This window comes from Doryrhamphus excisus, linkage group LG11 (genome assembly GCF_037039965.1).
Source record: "Doryrhamphus excisus strain RoL-2023G ecotype Guam linkage group LG11, RoL_Dexc_Guam_v1.1, whole genome shotgun sequence".
Classification (NCBI taxonomy): domain Eukaryota; kingdom Metazoa; phylum Chordata; class Actinopteri; order Syngnathiformes; family Syngnathidae; genus Doryrhamphus; species Doryrhamphus excisus.
In genome coordinates this window covers 13,113,571-13,132,680 of record NC_136367.1, presented here as the reverse complement: position 1 = coordinate 13,132,680, position 19,110 = coordinate 13,113,571, and the positions used below count along the sequence as shown (strand labels likewise).

Sequence of the window (19,110 nt, the reverse complement as noted above, 5' to 3'; positions counted from 1 at the left end):
GCCAATACTGAGCACAGAGTACTTTCTTCCGCCGTGCCCCCTGCTGTGACTAGTTCTCAAATAAGTCTAATGTTATGGTCCGAAGATACATTTTATATCTATTTTAATTTATATAGTATGCCCTCGGCCATCTCTGTGTGGAGTTTGCATGTTCTCCCCGTGCATGCGTGGGTTTTCTCCGGGTACTCCGGTTTCCTCCCACATTCCAAAAACATGCTAGGTTAATTGGCCACTCCATTTCTAAGTGGTTTGGAGGTTCCTCTATATAATTATTCGCACAATATGAGTGGATCTAGAATGGCCTCCATGGTGCTTGTCCACCTCAAGAACTTTGACATTGGGGTTTGAGCTTAACACTCCAAAACCATACTGTCGTTGCTATGACGACATGGTAGAAACGGGAAAAAATATTTAAAAAATCGGGACGCACGCAATTGTTTAGCATCAGCAACGACATCTTGTGTTGTGTGCCCCAGTTTCTCTGGACGCTCAGTTTATTTTGTACAAAAAAAAAGGGGGTGGGGGGTATCTAGATCACCTGACCATGAGGGTGCAGCAGAATGGCGTTGGAATGTGGCCTGGGCCTGAGGACGCCGTTACTGTAGTAGAAGTGATTGGTGAGTGCCTCGGACAGATGGTATGACCCGCCATCCTCCTCATCGTCAAGATCCTCAGGCGGCGTCAGCTGGGAGTGGCTCCAGTTTTCTACCTGCGGGGGGACAGCCACCACACCGATGAGGGCCGAGTCCGCTTCTCTTGGTCCGACGGCGTCGTCTGGCTGGTCTTTCAGGGGAAGCTGGGACGAAGGAAGACCAGAGTCCTGCGGGTGGAAGAAACCAAATGAGCGAGTGCCATCCATATGAGTCGATCACTCATTACAATTTTTTTTCATAAGCTATATTCAGATTTTTGGGGGATTCTCACCAAAATATACGCAGCGGTATTAGACAGAAAACCTTTTAAGTAGTGCTAAATATTGCCCCCTAGTGGTGTGCAACCTTATCTCGGGCTCACACTGAATCCGTTGATGCTCTGTTGTGACCGCCAGAAGAATTCAGTATGAATAAAACAAGAAAACAAAAACTGACAAGCCGGACTGGATCAGGACCAGAGCCGCAACGGATTCAAGCCCAATTTGACCACATCAAATCTACCGAGGTGATAGTTAAAACAGACGCTGACCAGTACCAGTGACATGGTGCTGCTCTTCAGATACGACCCTGCCCGCCTCCTGTGCGCCTCCTTCTCGCCGTCAGTCCCGGCTCCCCTGGGGTTGTTTTCACCCTCGTGCCAGGCCATGGGGTGCCCCATCACATCGACCTCCAACCCCGCCACGGGCGCCCACCGCCCACCCAGAGTGGATTGGCTTCCCTTGTATATGGGTCGCTCCTGTAGGCAAGGGGACACCGGTAAATCCATCTCAAAATATCATAGCAATAAATTACTTAGAGGGTGGTGATGGGGGGGGGGGGTGTTCATTTTTTATTTTTACATGAAATTATATTACTTTTTCTACAATGTACAGTTTTTCTTAAAAAGTAAGTTTTTTTCCAAGGAATTCGTGTGATGCAAATGTATTACTCTTTCATTCATTCATTTTCTACCGCTTATCCTCACAGGGGGTGCTATTGTATGCCTGTTACCTCCATCACCATCAGCAGTGCATCAATGGTGACTTACCCCACCCCCCATTTGCAACATGGTTCTGGTTAGTTGGTGTGGCCAAAAAGAATAATTTGACTTAAAGTCAAGAATTTGACTTCTCAAAACAATATTCGTTCAAAAGAGTAATACAGGCTGCACGGCGGTAGAGTGGTTAGCGTGCAGACCTCACAGCTAGGAGACCTGAGTTCAATCCCACCCTCGGCCATTTCTGTGTGGAGTTTGCATGTTCTCCCCGTGCATGCGTGGGTTTTCTCCGGGTACTCCGGTTTCCTCCCACATTCCAAAAACATGCTAGGTTAAATAGCGACTCCAAATTGTCCATAGGTATGAATGCGAGTGTGAATGGTTGTCGATATGTGCCCTGTGATTGGCTGGCCACCAGTCCAGGGTGTACCCAAGTCAGCTGGGATAGGCTCCAGCATACCCCCGCAAGATGAATAAAGCTGGGGCATGAATGCTGAACCACAACTAGGCAGGGGATTACTGTATTCCCTACCCCTTGATGGCTATAACTACTCAATGAGACATTTGAACCCCAGTTGAGGACCAGCCTGAAGGCCGTGGGTTTGAGTCCCACTAATGAAAAAAAAAAACACGGACACGGACAGCCCTTGCCGGGAACTCACCAGTGACATTTGGCTGTTTTTCATGCGGCTGTCTGACCTGAGCAGAGCATAGTCGTCAGCCTGGGAAAAAGTGAGACAAGGTTGGGATCGGTTTGCAGGAGCTTTCAATCGTTTTAATAGGAATTCACCAAATAAATATATATAGTGTGGTTTTTTTTGCATGTTTGTTTCAGATTTATTCATTCATTTGCAAATGAATGTGCAAATGTGATTTTGATCAGGACTTTACTTTTTCACACCACTGTACATAACACAATGTTTAGCATTATGTGTGTATCAGATTCTGTTTTTACAAATGACCCCTATGTTTCCAGTTAATCCTCATTCATTCTCATAATGACCAAGTGTGGGTTACGTGTGGGTACCTGCGCTCGCGGGTCAGAGCTGACAGAGTTGAGCCTCCTGAATGAAGCTTGTCTAGACAAATTGTTGATTTCCTCCCTGAAGAGAAACAATACAGGCAGTTTAAGTAAATACTCATTTTCCCAAATAGGGCTGCACAATTCAGCTTAAAACATCAATCACAATGTTCTCACTGAAAAATGAGACTTTGATTCCCTGGGACAATTTTTACACACACATACACACACACCATGTTAGGTGCCATGTTTAAAATATGACTCTGTTTTGAGCGGCTGTCAGTGGGTAGAAACAGGGCAGCAGCGCCAACTTGTCTTAATCGATTGTGTGCTCACACAACTTTGTTTAGGTCAGGGGTCTCTAACTTGCGGCCCAGCGAGACGCTAGTTTGAGGCCCCCACCTTGATACCAAAGTTTATTGTTGAAGCTGTGTGCACACCGGGCACAATTAACGTGATTTTTCCCCGCCCAGACTGTTACCCTACCCTGTTACCCCGCCCTGTTTTGCTTTGGATTAGCAATGAAGCTAAAGGCTTATGACGCCGGGTACAAATAAATGCAGGAAATGATTTGGAATAAAACGGAAAATACACGTCAAGATAAAGCATCTCATCAAACATGTTGTTAAAGTTACGACTCTGCTCCCAGATGGAACTGAGTACGATGCTAACTTGCTAATTGGGTAAAATGATTAAGTTTCATTAATGTTCATGTTAAAAGGTTAAATAACTGTTACTGTACATTTGAATCTGAAAAATATAATTTCTCTACCAACTGTATGTGGTTTCTTACGTTTTTCTTATTTGCTGTTTTATTATTATTTTACTTCTTTATTACTGATTGATTGATTTATTGTCTTTATTCTTAGTTTATTTATTTATTTATTTTTTAATCTTATTTTGTGTATATAAAAATAAAATTAAGATATTTGAGAACAGTGGAATGTTTTATCAGATATTTTGGTGTGGAAAACCGGAACCAAAGTACTGAAAAAGTGTAGGGTATAGCAGAAGCAAAAGCATTGAAGGTAGTTTTTTTTATTTATTTTTTTTTCTAGTTTTTAATAAATGCGTTTTTTTTTTTTTTTTTGAAAACCTGATTCGGCCCGGCTTCACCCAGAACCTAGCTCCAGTGGCCCCCAGGTAAATTGAGTTTGAGACCCCTGGTTTAGTCATCTGATGCATTCACACTCATGCACAAGACGTCGCTTTATGGCAAAACACGTCACACTGTCGTGACTGCGCTACTCCACAGCAGTGTCCTACATTTTCGCGAGAAAACAAAATGACACAGGGACTCTCCGAAAGCCCATTCTAACAGCTACGCAGTGCACATGAACACCTCAGCTCGGGAGCATGGTGCTTGATAGAGCCTGCTCCAACGAATAAAGGACACAGACACGGAGAAAAGGATATCCCATTTGGAATCCGTCGATGGTGTCCCAACTGTAAAAGAACCACTATCCATGCTGACTTTAGGCACTCAATTCCTTGTTAGGAATAGTTTGTTCGATGCACTGTTTAGCCATACAATAATCGAGACGTGTACAAAAACAAACATAATTTTGACAGTAATTTTCATTTTAAAAAATGAATCCGATGAAAATCGGGACATCATGGTGTTTTTTTTTTTTTTTTTTACATGAAATTGTATTACTTTTTCTACAATGTAGTTTTTCTTAAAAAGTAAGTTTTTTGAGGAATTTGTGCAATGGAAATGTATTACTCTTTTGAACGAATATTGTTATGAGAAGTTAAATTCTTTGCTTTAAGTCAAATTATTCTTTTTGGCCACACCAACTAACCAGAACCATGTCGGAAGTGTGTGTGTGTGTGTGTGTGGTGGGGGGGGTAAGATGGAGGTTACAGGCATACAATATACAGTACAGTCATCTCTCGCCATATTGTGGTTCAAATTATTTTTGACAATAATTTTCATAAAAAAATTAATCCTATGAAAATCGGGCCATACAGAAATATCTGCTGTGAAATTTTAAAAAAGCATGTGAATCAAGGTAGCCATTTTTCCCGATGGCCCAGGGCTCACATTTTCTCGCTGAGTTCCATCTCCAGCTTCTTGCTACGATGCCGATGTTGACGTAGGACCAGCAGCACCACGACGACCAGGACCAGGATGACGACAGCGGCCGAAGCGCCGATGATGATCAGCAACATGCTGTCAGATGAGGACGTCTCCTTGCGATGGGATTTCTCTGCAAAGAAAGAGGCTATCAAACATGGCAACGTGTTTGCAGTGTAGACAACATGGCAACTTCATTAGGTGCCCATACACATCCCATTCTCTCATTACAGATAATAATGCTAACATGTTTTATATTATTTTTCATTTTATTTGTGCAATCCCTTCTTGTTTGATAATATAGTGAGGGTTTAATGATAAATAAAATAATCATAAAAATTAAATAATAAATGAATTATATACAACTACAATGTAATATAGCGTAGATGATTAATGATTAATCCATTACCATATTAATAAACAACTATTTTGATTAATCATGTAAATATCCTCTGATTTCACATGTTAAAATGTTAATATTTTTTATTTCCTTGGTCATCCATGAAAGCAAACCTATTAATTTTGCGTTTTAGCCAAAACAAGATATTCACACATATCAGTTTTGGAAAACAGTGATGGGCATTTTTGCCTCAGATTAATCGAAAATAATCATGATTGTATTTTTGTGTATTTGTTTTACTAAAGCTATTTGACAAACATGTAGATTTGTTATTATTTAAAGGGGACCTATGATGCAAATTTTTCGGCCCTTCGCATTGTGGGGTCGAGTTGTGGACTCCTGTAGAGCAGCTACACACAATAGATAGCTAGCACAGAAAGCTTTCTAGTTCATCCAGAATCTGCACCTACTCAGCTGTATTTCTTTGGATTTCATGCTTCCTGTGTAAATGGTCTGTTTTGATGTAGTCCACCCACGCCCCGCCTCCAGGCACGCCCACTCCGCTGTGGGTGGTCACACTCCCGAATTTGTTGGGCCGCTAGATGCGGACCCAACTTTGTAGGAGTTGATAATAAACGGCAATGTATCTTTTTAAATTGTCTGCTTTTAACATACAGTCATGTGTGTTGGAACACGAATCCGATCCGGAAATAGAGACTGGACATTTTCTCAAGGAAAGATGTCTCTCAATGATAAGTAGCTTTAACATTTTAGTGTTAGGTTTTCTACAGCATAGGCAACGTTTAATGTATTTTGCGGGACTCCAGTGTTTAAAATAAAACTCAAGTAGAGCCACTAATTGTGGTGGGAACCCGCCACCTGTATGCACATTCTATAATGCTACACAGACAAGAGCTTCTGCTCCATGACTTACTTACTTACCGTCTTTAGGAATTGTAAACAAACATGGTTTTCCCTTATCAGCCATTGCTAGCAACGTAAACAGAGAAGCAGAGCTTGGGGGAGGGCAGAGAGCTTATCTGGCTTACACCCACGCCCATATAAGGAAGTCCGCTCCTCTGTGACATCACAAAGGGACAGTTTTACCACGCCTTCAGAAACCGAGCGTTTTGAGACATCCCAAACTTCTTTTAGGGCTCACTTCCTAATGCGCACACCTCATTATCTGAAACTTTGGCATCGTTTAACACGAGAATACAACATTCTAACTACATTTATAGGTCAGAAAAGTGGAAAAAGATAATAATAAATAAACACCTTAAAAGGTGAGCTTTGTTATCTTTGTAAAAGAAAAATGACAACAAAATCCAACAACTGGCAACTTACAGTATGTCATCATTACCTCCCTCTAAAACACAAACAAACATTCCTCACCCGTTACGGTCATCAAGTACTCGGCCTGTGCCGCGCCCACAGTGTTGGTCACCACACACTTGTAAAGGCCACTGTCATTCAGGCGGAGGCCTCGTCTGAATATCAGTTTTTCTCCAAGCGTCAAGACACCTTCTGGCAAAGCTCCACCCCTCCTGTTGGAAAAAATATTAGCATTAAAAAAAAAAAAACAAAAAAAAATGCTGATTCATGCATATATTTTTTTGGCTGAAGAAGTGTCAGAGCAGGAAGCAGACACACAAATACAGTCTATGCCAAATAGAATGGAACACTGGATCAACCTGAAGCATGAAAAAGCTCAAAGGCAGCCAACGTAAAAGAAACAAGTCCACCGAGATGGATCATGTTGCCTCAGTTCCGTTTTCAGACTATATTTCTCTGCTAGACCGCCATCCATTCATCCTGCATTCAGGCCCGCCTGAGCTTTCCAAAGCTGGTCTGCACAGTGGAGGAATTATTGAGCATTTGAATCTACTAGCATCACATAAACATAAACGCCTCCGAGCCAACTGCTATCATGCAATTTCTTAGGATTCTAGAATTGGGACTTCACTGTATTTTAATGCATCCATGGTTAACAGTGTAGTCCTTGACAGTTCAAAACCAAGGTGTGTGTATTGATGTTTTTTTAGCTTGTCGCTTGTCATTGTATAATAATCTGTTTTGTCAAGATTGTTAATTGTTGATTTTGTGATCCAGGATTATTTGGCTTATTTACGACCAAAAAAAAACATTTTCAAAAAGTGTATTCCCACTTTGTGCTGCATGCATTTTTTGTCGGCGTGACATTTGAGACCGTGACGTCTAACAATAACACTTCTGTTTTAATTTACAAACTGCGTTTAATCTTCTCCTAACTTTTAAATGCATCATGTCTGTCGTGGCGACGTGGTGCATGTCTCACCACGTCCAGGTGGTGTTTTGGGGCGCAGGGAAGCCGCCGCCGGCGTCGCAGGTAAGCTCCCCATCTTCCAACCCAGCAAACCAATCGTCTGTCGAGGCAGAGATGTCGGCATCTGGGGGGTCTCACGGGGACATACACGGCAGCATTAAACACAAGAACAGAAAGGTCCCTAAAAACTACCACATCATTTATAGTTAATACAGACCAACTGAACTGTAACTTTAACTGTAACTTCATTACTATATGTATAATTGTCCCTGGTTTTTCAAACATCAATTAATCATAATTAATTAATTAATCGATATTTCATGGCCTATTATTAGGTCAAAAAAATTATTGGCCTAAATTAAGCATTTAAGGATAAAAATGTTCTAAATACATGAAAATACAAATACAGTTGAAGGCAATACAAGACGTTGATGAACTGTAGTCTAAACTGGCCACTAGGTGTCACTAGTACCATGCGCCAAAAAACAAGTTTTATAGTCTTTTTGGGGTGCAACAATACAAAAAATTAATGGTTTGGTTCGACTTTTTGTGTTATGAGTCGATACTTTTTCGATATAAAAAACCAGTACCTTTTCTTTTAGAATTAGAATTTTTTTTGTAATTGCCAGCATTTTTTCACCTTAAAAGTACATTCATTCATTCATTCATTTTCTACCGCTTATCCTCACGAGGGTTGCGGGGGGGTGCTGGAGCCTCCTTATAAGTAAAGTTCTGTTCAAATAAATAAATCTTACAAAGTCATTTCTTAGTGATATCAAATATGTTCATGAACCAATTCATGCTATATTTTGTACAGCATTATCAATATGAACGTATCCAATAGCAGTCACTTTGACCAACATCAAAACTTCACATTTCAGTTTGTACGTCCCCCTTAAGGGGGAGTTACATCCTGACGTACATGCTAGCTACATGCAAAAATGGGGTACTCTTACTCGAAGCACCGCACACACTAGCATAACAAACCAGCAATTCTTAAAGGGGACCAATAATGCTAATTTTCTATACTTCGTAGAGCAGCTACACACGATAACCCACGCAGAAAGCTTTCTATATCCTCCAGGTTCTGTACCTCTTTTTGCGGTACTTCCTGTTTCCGACCTAAACGGTCTGTTTAATTTACTCCACCCCCGGCCACACCACTTTGATTGGTCACACAAGCTGATGTGAATTTAACATGAAAATAAAATATAATTACATAATATAATAATATTAATTTATTTTCTACTGCTTATCCTCACGAGGTTCGTGGGCGTGCTGGAGCCTAATCCAGCTGCCTTCGGGCGAGCGGCGGGGTACACCCTGGACTGGTGGTCGGCCAATCAAAGGGCACATATAAACAAACAACCATTCACACTCACATTCATACCTATGGACAATTTGGAGTGGCCAATTAACCTAGCATGTTTTTGGAATGTGGGAGGAAACCGGAGTACCCGGAGAAAACCCACGCATGCACGGGAAGAACATGCAAACTCCACACAGAGATGGCCAAGGGTGGAATTGAACCCTGGTCTCCTAGCTGTGAGGTCTGCGCGCTAACCACTGGCCCGCCGTGCCGCCCAAGAAATAAACATGCATAGGCTAAAAAGCATAAAGAAAACCACTTCATATTCAATATTGTCCTACAATCCCACTAGGACTATAGATAATTGTAAACAGTGACCAGATGGTGATGGATGTCAGAGTTTAGCATTGATACATTCATCCCTCCGAAGCGTACTCACAGTGGACCACCAGCTTGTTGGAGATCCTGCGTGGGCGCTCCAGAGCGGGATGCCGCACCATGCAGTCGAGCCGCTTCCCATTCATGCTACGGAGAGGGTGGAGGGAGTAGTAGCTGGACACGGAGCCGCCCTCGTTGGTGCGGTTCTGCGACAGGCCCGGCAGGTCAGTGTCCCAGGAGAGGGTGGGCAGCGGCCGGCCCACGGCGCGACATGAGGCGGCGACGCGGAACGACTGACCCTCCGTCAGGACCACCGGCTCCAGGGAGGAAATGGGTAGAACTGAAAGCAAAAAAGGGGGAGAGGCTATTCAAAATTCGTCAGAATCAAGCGTTTCAATTAAGTTAGCATCCATTTCTTTAGTACTATCAGGACATGATGCCTCCGGTTTGCTTGGCGGGGAATTGCACGACGCTAGTTTGTGCATCCGGAAAGTATTCAGAGTCCTATCATCTTGGAAGACGTTGGCTGTGCACCAATGCAATCTTTTTTTATTTTTAATACATAAATTCTTTTAATACTAAAGTCTCATGTTGTCAGTATGTGTGTGAAATTCTGAGGGGAAGAAATGAATTTAATTCAGGAATAAGACTGTTGCGTAACAAAATGTGTAAAAAGAACGAGTGACATGATGTTTTTATTATGTTTTACGCATCTGCAAGTTTAAATATTAAATGTGGAGTACCCCAGGGGTCAATACTGGGACCAAAATTGTTGAATGACATCTGTAAAGTGACAAAAACCTTAAAGTTTTTTGAGGATGATACCACTGCCTTTTGTTCTGGGGAAAGCAGGCAAGAGCAAATTTAACAATTGTCATATTAAAAATATGATTTGATAAAAATAGATGATCCTTGAACCCAAGTAAAACTAGAATAATGCTGTTTGCTAATAGCAGAAAGGACTATGAGCAAATACAAACAGATGGAGTGGATATTGAAAGGGTGAACGACATTTTGGGGGATCATAAAAGATGAAAAAAATAAGCTGGAAATCTCAAAAGTATACAACAAAAGGTGGTGAGAAATACTTCAATATTAATATTACATAGTGTAATTGGTGGTTATTGTTAGGAATATATACACTATGTATTATTTGCAGATTATGTTGCATTATATGCATCTGTTATATGCATCCATGCATGCTCTACTACTGGTTAGCATTGAGTTTAGGTGACTTGAAGCAGAAAATTTTTTTTTAATTGAGGTACATGAACTATTCGAATAATCGTTGCAGTCGCAGTGGAGATATGATGCAAGGATTAAATAAACTTTGCTTCTTCCTACTCCTTTTTTGCATGTGATTTGTATGCATGTTCAAATAAAACATTTCCATTGCCTTAAAAAAGTGTGAGAGCATAACATCATATTTAAGGGTGGGTCATTATGGTACAGATTATTTCTAAATGGTTCCTCTTCTATAATTAGCCTAAGTGATTGCAATTAGAAGTAATTTATTTAAGATAGACACCCAAAGTTTTGCTTTGTTTGTTATTTGTTATTCTTAATTCATTAATTATTAAAGGCAACAACTCCTCTCAGGTGTTTCTTCAAGCCAAACGTTTCCACATCAACATTTTTGTCCAATTAGTCTCCACACGGGACTGAGGTGATTCACTCCCAAACCAACCAGGTGACTACAAACCAGCATCTGCCCACGCTTTGGCGCGTGCACTGAACAGGAAGGAGTTTTGCATTCTCAATAAACAATGGCTATTGTGCCTTCAAGGTGCAAAGAATGGTGCAAAATCCGTGGAAGCTTAGCTGACAGAAACTGCACAACACAACACCACACCACAGCACTGCTTGTTGTGTGTGATTGACAGGCGGGAGGGTGTCTTCAGATAAACAAGGCATGAGTGTAAACAGCCAGTCATGTTTTGTCAGGTGCCACAATAGTGTCTTGATAGTGCGTTAACCTCAATGCTGGAATTTAGAATGTTTTAGTAAAGCAACAAAATGTGTGCCTGTAGCTTTAATGTTAATGAGCTGTATTTGTCTCAGCCTCCCTCCGCCAGAGTGTGTACTTTATCCACGTCTACACTGTGATTCTGCACTTGTGCAACATAATAAATGCCATTTTTGATGTAGTGTAGAACAACCTAACATGAAGTGAGTGGGAAAGGACGACACAAACAGTAGCGACACTAGCTTAGCACAATGTCCTTGAACCTAAGTAAAACTAAAATCATGCTGTTTGGTATCAGCAGAAAGGACACGTACCAGCGTGTATATACAAATAAAAATAAAATGGTGGGACATTGAAAGGGTGAAAGAAAATAAATTTTCTAGATGAAAATATGAGCTGGAAACCTCATATTACAAATATACAACATAAGGTGGCCAGAAATATTTCAGTATTGAACAAAGCAAAATTTGTTCTCAATCAGAAATCACTCCACACTCTTTATTGCTCTCTGGTTCTACCATATCTTACTTATTGTGTGGAAATATGGGCTAATAACTATAAAAAGCAATCGTCACTCGCTAAATGTACTGCAAAAAAGGTCAGTAAGGATAATTCATAATACTAACTCCTTATTTCTAAAATCACAAATACTTCAACTTGCTGATATAGTTCATCTTCAAACAGCTAAAATAATGCATAAGGCTAAAAATAACCAATTAGCTAAAAATGTCATCCAATACTTCTCTACAAGAGAGGAGAAATATGATCTCAGGGAAGAAGTACATTTGAAACACTTCTATGCTAGGACTACGTTATGCTAGCCATAGCATTTCAGTATGTGGAATCAAACTATGGAATGGATTGAGTAAGGACCTCAAACAATGCACAACGATGAGCCAATTCAAGAAACAATACAAGCAGTTGATGTTTGCTAAATACAAGGATGAAGAGTCTTGAACCAGTCATGATGTGCTATATATATCACTATATTGACACTTACTATGGTACCCATTATGGCATTGGATGCTCATATCACCTCCTACTTCGGTACGAGGTGCATTATTAAAAAAAACAAAAAAAAACCCAACCTTAAACTGTATTATGGAAAGCAGGAAGTGAACAAATGTAACAGTTAGTGATTGTAAAAGTACCAGATGGAGGGGTAGGATTTAATAAGCTTTGCTTCTTCCTACTCCTTTTGGACATGTGGAACTGTGAACTGATTATGGGATGCACTCAATTGTAATCTGATGCATGTTCAAATGAAATTAAACCATTACCATTACGGTGCTAACGTCACACACATTATGTTAGCTCGGTATATTTGATGGAGAAAAAAAAAATGCTCAAACGTACAGCTCCCACGTCTGTAGCTGACTGATGTGTAGTTGTCAGAACGCCAGGCTTTATTTTAAGATGTGTAGCAAAGCCTTTTTTGTGTGCTGTGGCAGGTCAGAAACGGCATCATGTCCATGAGGGAGGACAGAAGTGAGAAAAGAGAAAATATTATTATTCTAATAATGTATATAATGAAGTACATTTTAATAGCGGACCTTCAACTTTTGTTTTTCTTTTTTTTTTTTTATCGGGTCTGAATGGTAAATGTGGTAAAAGGCAAAGAAGCGTAGGATTCTTACTCCACACAGTGAGCGTGATGCGCCTCTCAAAGTTCCCGTTGGGGAAGGTGGAGATGTGGCAGGTGTATGTGCCGTCGTCCGACTCCTCCGTGTTGGGGATGAGCAGCGCCGAGTTCTCTGTGGGTCTGCCGCTCTCAAACCTCACGCGGCCCGAGTAGCGCCCAAACTCTGATGGAGGAAGGAAATGAAGCAGGAGACGCTTGGCTCGGCGGTGCCATCAAGACGGTGCCTCTTACCTGTGTGTCCGTCCGTGAAGTGGGCGGTGATGATTTGGTCCTTGGTGCCGTCCCGATGTTCCTTGTACCATGTGACCTGCACCACCTGCTCGCCCACCAGGCACTGGTAGCGACACGGTAGCCTGGTGGGACTCTCGGCCAGGGAGCGCTGGAAGGTGACGGCTTTAAGGGGTTCGACGAAGACGCCTTTAGCGCACGTCACTGAGGAAGGAGGGAGAAAATATAATAATAATAATAAAAATGGGCGGCACGGCGGTCTAGTGGTTAGCACACAGACCTCACAGCTAGGAGACCAGGGTTCAATTCCACCATCTCTGTGTGGAGTTTGCATGTTCTCCCCGTGGATGCGTGGGTTTTCTCCGGGTACTCCGGTTTCCTCCCACATTCCAAAAACATGCTAGGTTAATTGGCCACTCCATATTGTCCATAGGTATGAATGTGAGTGTGAATGGTTGTTTGTCTATATGTGCCCTGTGATTGGCTGGCCACCGGTCCAGGGTGTACCCCACCTCTAGCCCAAAGACAGCTGGGATAGGCTCCAGCACCCCCTGCGATCCTCGTGAGGATAATAATACATTATATTTGTATAGCGCTTTTCAGCGTACTCCAAGCTTTACAGTAGAGAAAAAAAAGAAATAAAAATAGAGTTGAGTAAAAACAGAGTAAACGATGCATTAAAATACAATATCCATACATTAATTCAGAGCTAAAACAAGGCTAAAAGCAGGGCGGGGCACAGCAGTCAGGTATAAAAAGTTAGACATTAAAACCAGATTTAAAGAGGTGGGTTTTTAGTTGTTTTTTGAAACTGGGAAGGTCAGGGCAAGCACGGAGTGAATGGGGCAAAGAGTTCCAGAGGGTGGGGGGCAGCGATGGAGAAGGCTCTGTCTCCCCAGGTTCAGAGCTTGGTCTTACAGGGGAGTGCCAGGAGGTTGGAGTCTGAGGAGCGAAGGGGACGCGGGGGGATTGTGTGGATGAAGGAGGTCTGTGAGGTATGGGGGGGTCAGATTATGAAAAGCTTTGTAGGTGATGAGAAAAAAAATGATCGATTGGTTTGTGAACATGACGCTTGTTGGTATTTAAACACAGCTTCACCAATGTGCAGGTTACGGATCTTTTGGGACAGTTTCTTGTTTCTTTCCCACAAGGACTGGCCCAGCAGACCGTCTGCTGTTTGTCAATCACTTCATTGGTTGACTGACATTGTCATGAATACACACAAGTATTGCTTTTGCAAGTAGTAGGTTCAATTGACACACGCATAAAGCAATACTCCCGGATATCATCAGATAGAAATGGAGAAAACGAAAGTTGGACCACCTATCTTGTGTTGCGACACAAGTAAATGACATTTGGCGATGAATCCGTCTCGTCAGGCGTGGTGAAGCAAAGCGAGTCAGCAGCGGAACAGAATGCGGCCATGTGGCATTCTTCAAGCTACGGCTTCTCTTCCAAACATGAGTCAACAACTGGTGTTACCTCCACCAAGGTATTAAAAACATGTTTTCACTGGTCTGCTTGTTTGCGTGCCGTGTTCTTGTATTGTTTCCCGCAGGTCTGCAATCTATTTGCGGCACACTGTTATGCCCCAATTAGGGAATGTGTATATCTGGCCATGACACATTTGCAAAAAGTCGGCGGTCGAGTGGTTAGCGTGCAAACCTCACAGCTAGGAGACCAGAGTTCAATTCCATCTCTGTGTGGAGTTTGCATGTTCTCCCCGTGCATGCGTGGGTTTTCTCCGGGTACTCCGGTTTCCTCCCACATTCCAAAAACATGCTAGGTTAATTGGCCACTCCAAATTGTCCGTCAATTTATCTTTTTTTTTTCTTCCCGCAGACATTTATTTTTGAATAATTTTCTGCATGTAAAACTATAAATATTAGGGTGTATGGAACAGATTCATTGGATTTACATTACTTTCCATGGGAAATTTTTCTTTGGTTAGAGTTTGTTTTGGTTTGAGTCTGACTTTCTGGCACGGATTAATGACACTAACCAAGGCACCACTGTATTTATTTGTATTTATTTTTTTAAATCAATGACCCACTCGAGGGCTGCATGGCGGTCGAGTGGTTAGCGCGCTGACCTCACAGCTAGGAAACCCGAGTTCAATCCCGTGCATGCGTGGGTTTTCTCCGGGTTCTCCGGTTTCCTCCCACATTCCAAAAACATGCTAGGTTAATTGGCCACTCCAAATTGTCCATAGGTATGAATGTGAGTGTGAATGGTTGTTTGTCTATATGTGCCCTGTGATTGGCTGGCCACCAGTCCAGGGTGTAATAGCAGCACCCCCGTGACCCTCGTGAGGATAAGAGGTAGAAAATGAATGAGTGAAAACCATGAAAAGCAAAACAAATGTTTAGAACTCCAAACAGGCTGCACAGCGAACGAGTATTTAGCACATAGGCCACACAGCTAGGACACCTGAGTTCGATTCCACCCTCGGTCATCTCTGTGTGGAGTTTGCATGTTCTCCCCAGTTTCCTCCCACATTCCAATAACATGCTAGGTTAATTAGCGACTCCAAATTGTCCATAGGTATGAATGTGAGTGTGAATGGTTGTTTGTCTATATGTGCCCTGTGATTGGCTGGCCACCAGTCCAGGGTGTACCCCATTCGGCCGAAAACAGCTGGGATAGGCTCCAGCACCCCCGCCACGCTTGTGAGTATAAACTATAGAAAATGAATGAATGAATGTCACAAACAGGACGCTTGTGAGTGTTTTTAGCAGCACTCGTTACTTGTTGAGAGGAGCGATATGTGCTTCCATGTCAGAAAAATTACTAAAAGGTATCTAAAAAGTATCTAAAAGGTATCTAAAAAGTATCTAAAAGGTATCTAAAAAGTGTCTAAAAGGCTCTGAAGTATACGTAATGACAAAGTTGCTAAGATAGCAACACTGATCCCGCCTGAGCATCTTCAAGTGTGTAATGTATTAATGTGTTTATGTATGAGCATGGGTGAACGGGTGGCACCAAATGTATTTGTGGCGGGCCTCCACAAATGTATGATTGTATGGAGAAACACTGCCTTGTCTACAGTTTTATGTTAATGACAATAAGTGTGTACTACCTGTACCGTGTTAGGTAAAATAAAAAAAACTGTAAGTTTGAACGAGATCTGATCCAAATTGCATCAAGCAGTGTAAACATAAAACATGTCAAATGGCGTGGAACACAGTGGATGCTTCAATCTAAGATAAAATTAATCAGATCGGGTTGGAATTAGTTGTCTTTTCTGCATTTCATGGTTCCGTAAAGATATTTATCATTGTGAGTTGCAGCCACCAAACAGGAAAATCCTGTGTGGTAGCAAAGTGGTGTGTTCAAACAGGTCTGTATTTGTCTGCGCCGTGTGTGCGTGGACCTATTTCAATGTTTCCCACAGGGAGCGTGTCTTCACTCACATTGAGCTTCTGTGTGGTCTACATCGGCAGCATAATCATTAATCAGACCCACAAATCAGTAACCGCTATGGTTCAAAAGGAAAATCAAAGTACAAATGTTTGACTTCGTGACGGCGAGGCCCTTTTCACCCAAGCTGGTGTTTGTGTCCCACGCCTCGGCCAAGCGGAGGACGGATATCGCTCCTGGGGATCAATAATCTTATCAACCCCTGCAAGCTGGCGTCTGAGACTCAACACAAGGCTTCGTGTCACATACAATAATGGTGTCCAACCCGCGGCTCATTTTTACTGGCTCATGCCATATTAATATCTAAAAGTTGATATGTCGCAATAAAAAGCTGAAAAGTTGAATGATACAAGATATTTTATATTTTACTGATTTTATTTGCAGATATTCTGTAGTTTTTGGTGGGTTTTTTTTTTAGTTTTTGGAGGAAATAGTGTTACCCACACTGGATTCTGAAGATCTAGAAAGCTTTCTGTGTGGGTTATTGTGTGTAGCTGCTCTACAGGAGTCCACAATTCAATACAAAGGCCCAAAAAATAAGCATAATAGGTCCCCTTTAATTCATTCATTCATTCATTTTCTACCGCTTATCCTCACGAGGGTGGCGGGGGTGCTGGAGCCTATCTCAGCTGTCTTCAGGACAGAGGCAGGTTCCACCCTGGACTGGTGGCCAGCCAATCACAGGGCACATATAGACAAACAACCATTCACACTCACATTCATACCTATGGACAATTTGGAGTCGCCAATTAACCTAGCATGTTTTTGGAATGTGGGAGGAAACTGGAGTACCCGGAGAAAACCCACGCATGCACGGGGAGAACATGCAAACTCCACACAGAGATGGTCGAGGGTGGAATTGAACCCTGGTCTCCTAGCTGTGATGTCTGCGCGCTAACCACTCGACCGCCGTGCCGCCCTCACATACAACAATGGTGTCATTTTTACTGTCTCATGGCATATTAATATACTATCTAAAAGTTGATATGTCGCAATAAAAAGCTGAAATGTTATATTAAGATATAAGATATTTACTAATACGTACACAGAGCTAAGATGTGGACTGATTTTATTTGCAGATTTTGCAGACATTCTGTAGTTTTTTGTCATTTTTTTTAGTTTTTGGAGGAAATAGTGTTACCCACGCTGGATTCTGAGCTTTCTGTGTGGGTTATTGTTTGTAGCTGCTCTACAGGAGTCCACAACTCAATACAAAGGGCCAAAAAATAAGCGTAATAGGTCCCCTTTAATGTTCTTATCAATTACAGTAAAATAACTGAGATGATTCACGTGCTAGGTAATCATCCCAAAGACAATTTTAAGGACTAGCTCAGGAAATATGATTTTTTTTCCCTCATATTCATACTTGTAGGTAGATCAATAAAATGTTTTTGGAGGGGTAAAAAACATGGTTCTGTAACTAACAACTTAAGATGGCGGATAATACTCACATTTTGTAAATATTGAAATAAAATAAACAACGTTTTCCCCCCATGGCTTGCAGGATACACTATATTTCATACTAATATTTCGGTTGCCCTTTTTAGCTAAAGGAGAGGGTTTTATAGGCATTATAACCAGCCCTCAGTGTAATGCAGAGCAGTTCTAACGAAGCTAAGTACAGATATATAATGATAAATAAATACCTTACCTATTTAAGTTGAATAATATGTTGAACAATAGTTTGCTATCACGTATTAGCATACTGTACAACTTACCAGAGAGGAGAACAAGCAGCAAACGGTCCAGACTTCGATCCAGAACCGATTGGTCCATCATGGCTCCACAAATAAAGTCTTCTTTACTTCAGCTGGTTAAAAATGTCCATGTTTAAGAACCATCGTAGAAATATTTGCTGTAAATGTAAACTTTGTGAGCAGGTGTGTTACACTGTTACAGCTAGCATGAAAGTTTGAGAGCTCCAACAAAAATAACTAAGGAAATCGTTTTGGAGTAGCAGCTTCCGGTCAGATGGCGACATCTACATTTAGAAGAAGAATCTTAATGTAAAGTAAGAGTATTTCAAAAGCGTCAAAAATAATGCGTACACACGAAAGGAGGGAGAAAATGTGTTTGGTAGGTGTGCTGGGAAGGAAGTATTACACCTGTTGCTATTTTAGGCCACGCCCACCAGATGTGAAAGTCGGATCATTGGACACGCAAAAGTGGGCGTGGCTTCAGGGAGACCTTAAAACAGGGGTCTCAAACACGCGGCCCGCGGGACAAATGTGGCCCGCAGGACACTAGTTTGAGGCCCCCGCCTTGATATGAAAGTTTAACGTTAGTGCGGCCCGCGCAAATTTGATATGGATGCTGTATGGTATCATGTACCCAGAAAAAATTATTACGTTTGATTAATGTTCATGTTAAAGGTTAAATAACTGTTAATAGTTATCCTCCCTATCCGTGTGGAAGTGGTACGTTTTTGGCTATTTAAGTTTAAAGGAAATAACTTGAAGGCTAGCGTTTAGGTCGCTAGCTCTCGAGTTTGCGAGTTCGCATGTGTCTCAAGACCCTGCAGTTGCGCAATATGTTGTAAATAAAAAGAGTATAAATGTGACTATAGTCGTGTTTTGTCATGTCTACAGGGCTCTAATAATGCTTTGTTCATTTTAATCTGAAAAAAATAATTTGTCTACCCACCAACTATATGTGGTTTCTCAAGTTTTATTATTATTATATTTATTTATTACTGATTGATTGATTTTCTTTATTCTTGATTTGTTTATTTTTCATCTTATTTTGTGCAAAAAAATAAAAAGATATTTGAGAACAGTGGAATGTTTTATCAG

At 41.5% G+C, this 19,110-nt stretch overlaps 1 protein-coding gene across 4 annotated transcripts; it reads right to left on the bottom strand.

Annotated features, from left to right (window-relative positions):
* Positions 1-126: 126 nt before the first annotated feature.
* nectin4b (nectin cell adhesion molecule 4b) lies at positions 127-18,409 on the bottom strand. Of its 4 annotated transcripts, none has more exons than XM_058045986.2 (11): positions 18,037-18,409; positions 12,902-13,102; positions 12,666-12,833; positions 9,124-9,402; positions 7,388-7,508; positions 6,466-6,617; positions 4,698-4,863; positions 2,657-2,732; positions 2,292-2,351; positions 1,183-1,389; positions 127-820 (listed from the first exon to the last, which is right to left on the bottom strand). In XM_058045986.2, exons 1-11 carry the CDS (start codon positions 18,095-18,097, stop codon positions 530-532), a joined length of 1,782 nt encoding a protein of 593 aa, XP_057901969.2. In that variant the 5' UTR covers positions 18,098-18,409; the 3' UTR covers positions 127-529. The 4 variants fall into 4 exon arrangements, with proteins under 4 accessions (XP_057901969.2, XP_078650896.1, XP_078650897.1 ...); XM_078794770.1 differs by having other exon boundaries at positions 1,189-1,389; XM_078794771.1 differs by having other exon boundaries at positions 7,388-7,499.
* Between the last annotated feature and the right edge of the window lie 701 nt (positions 18,410-19,110).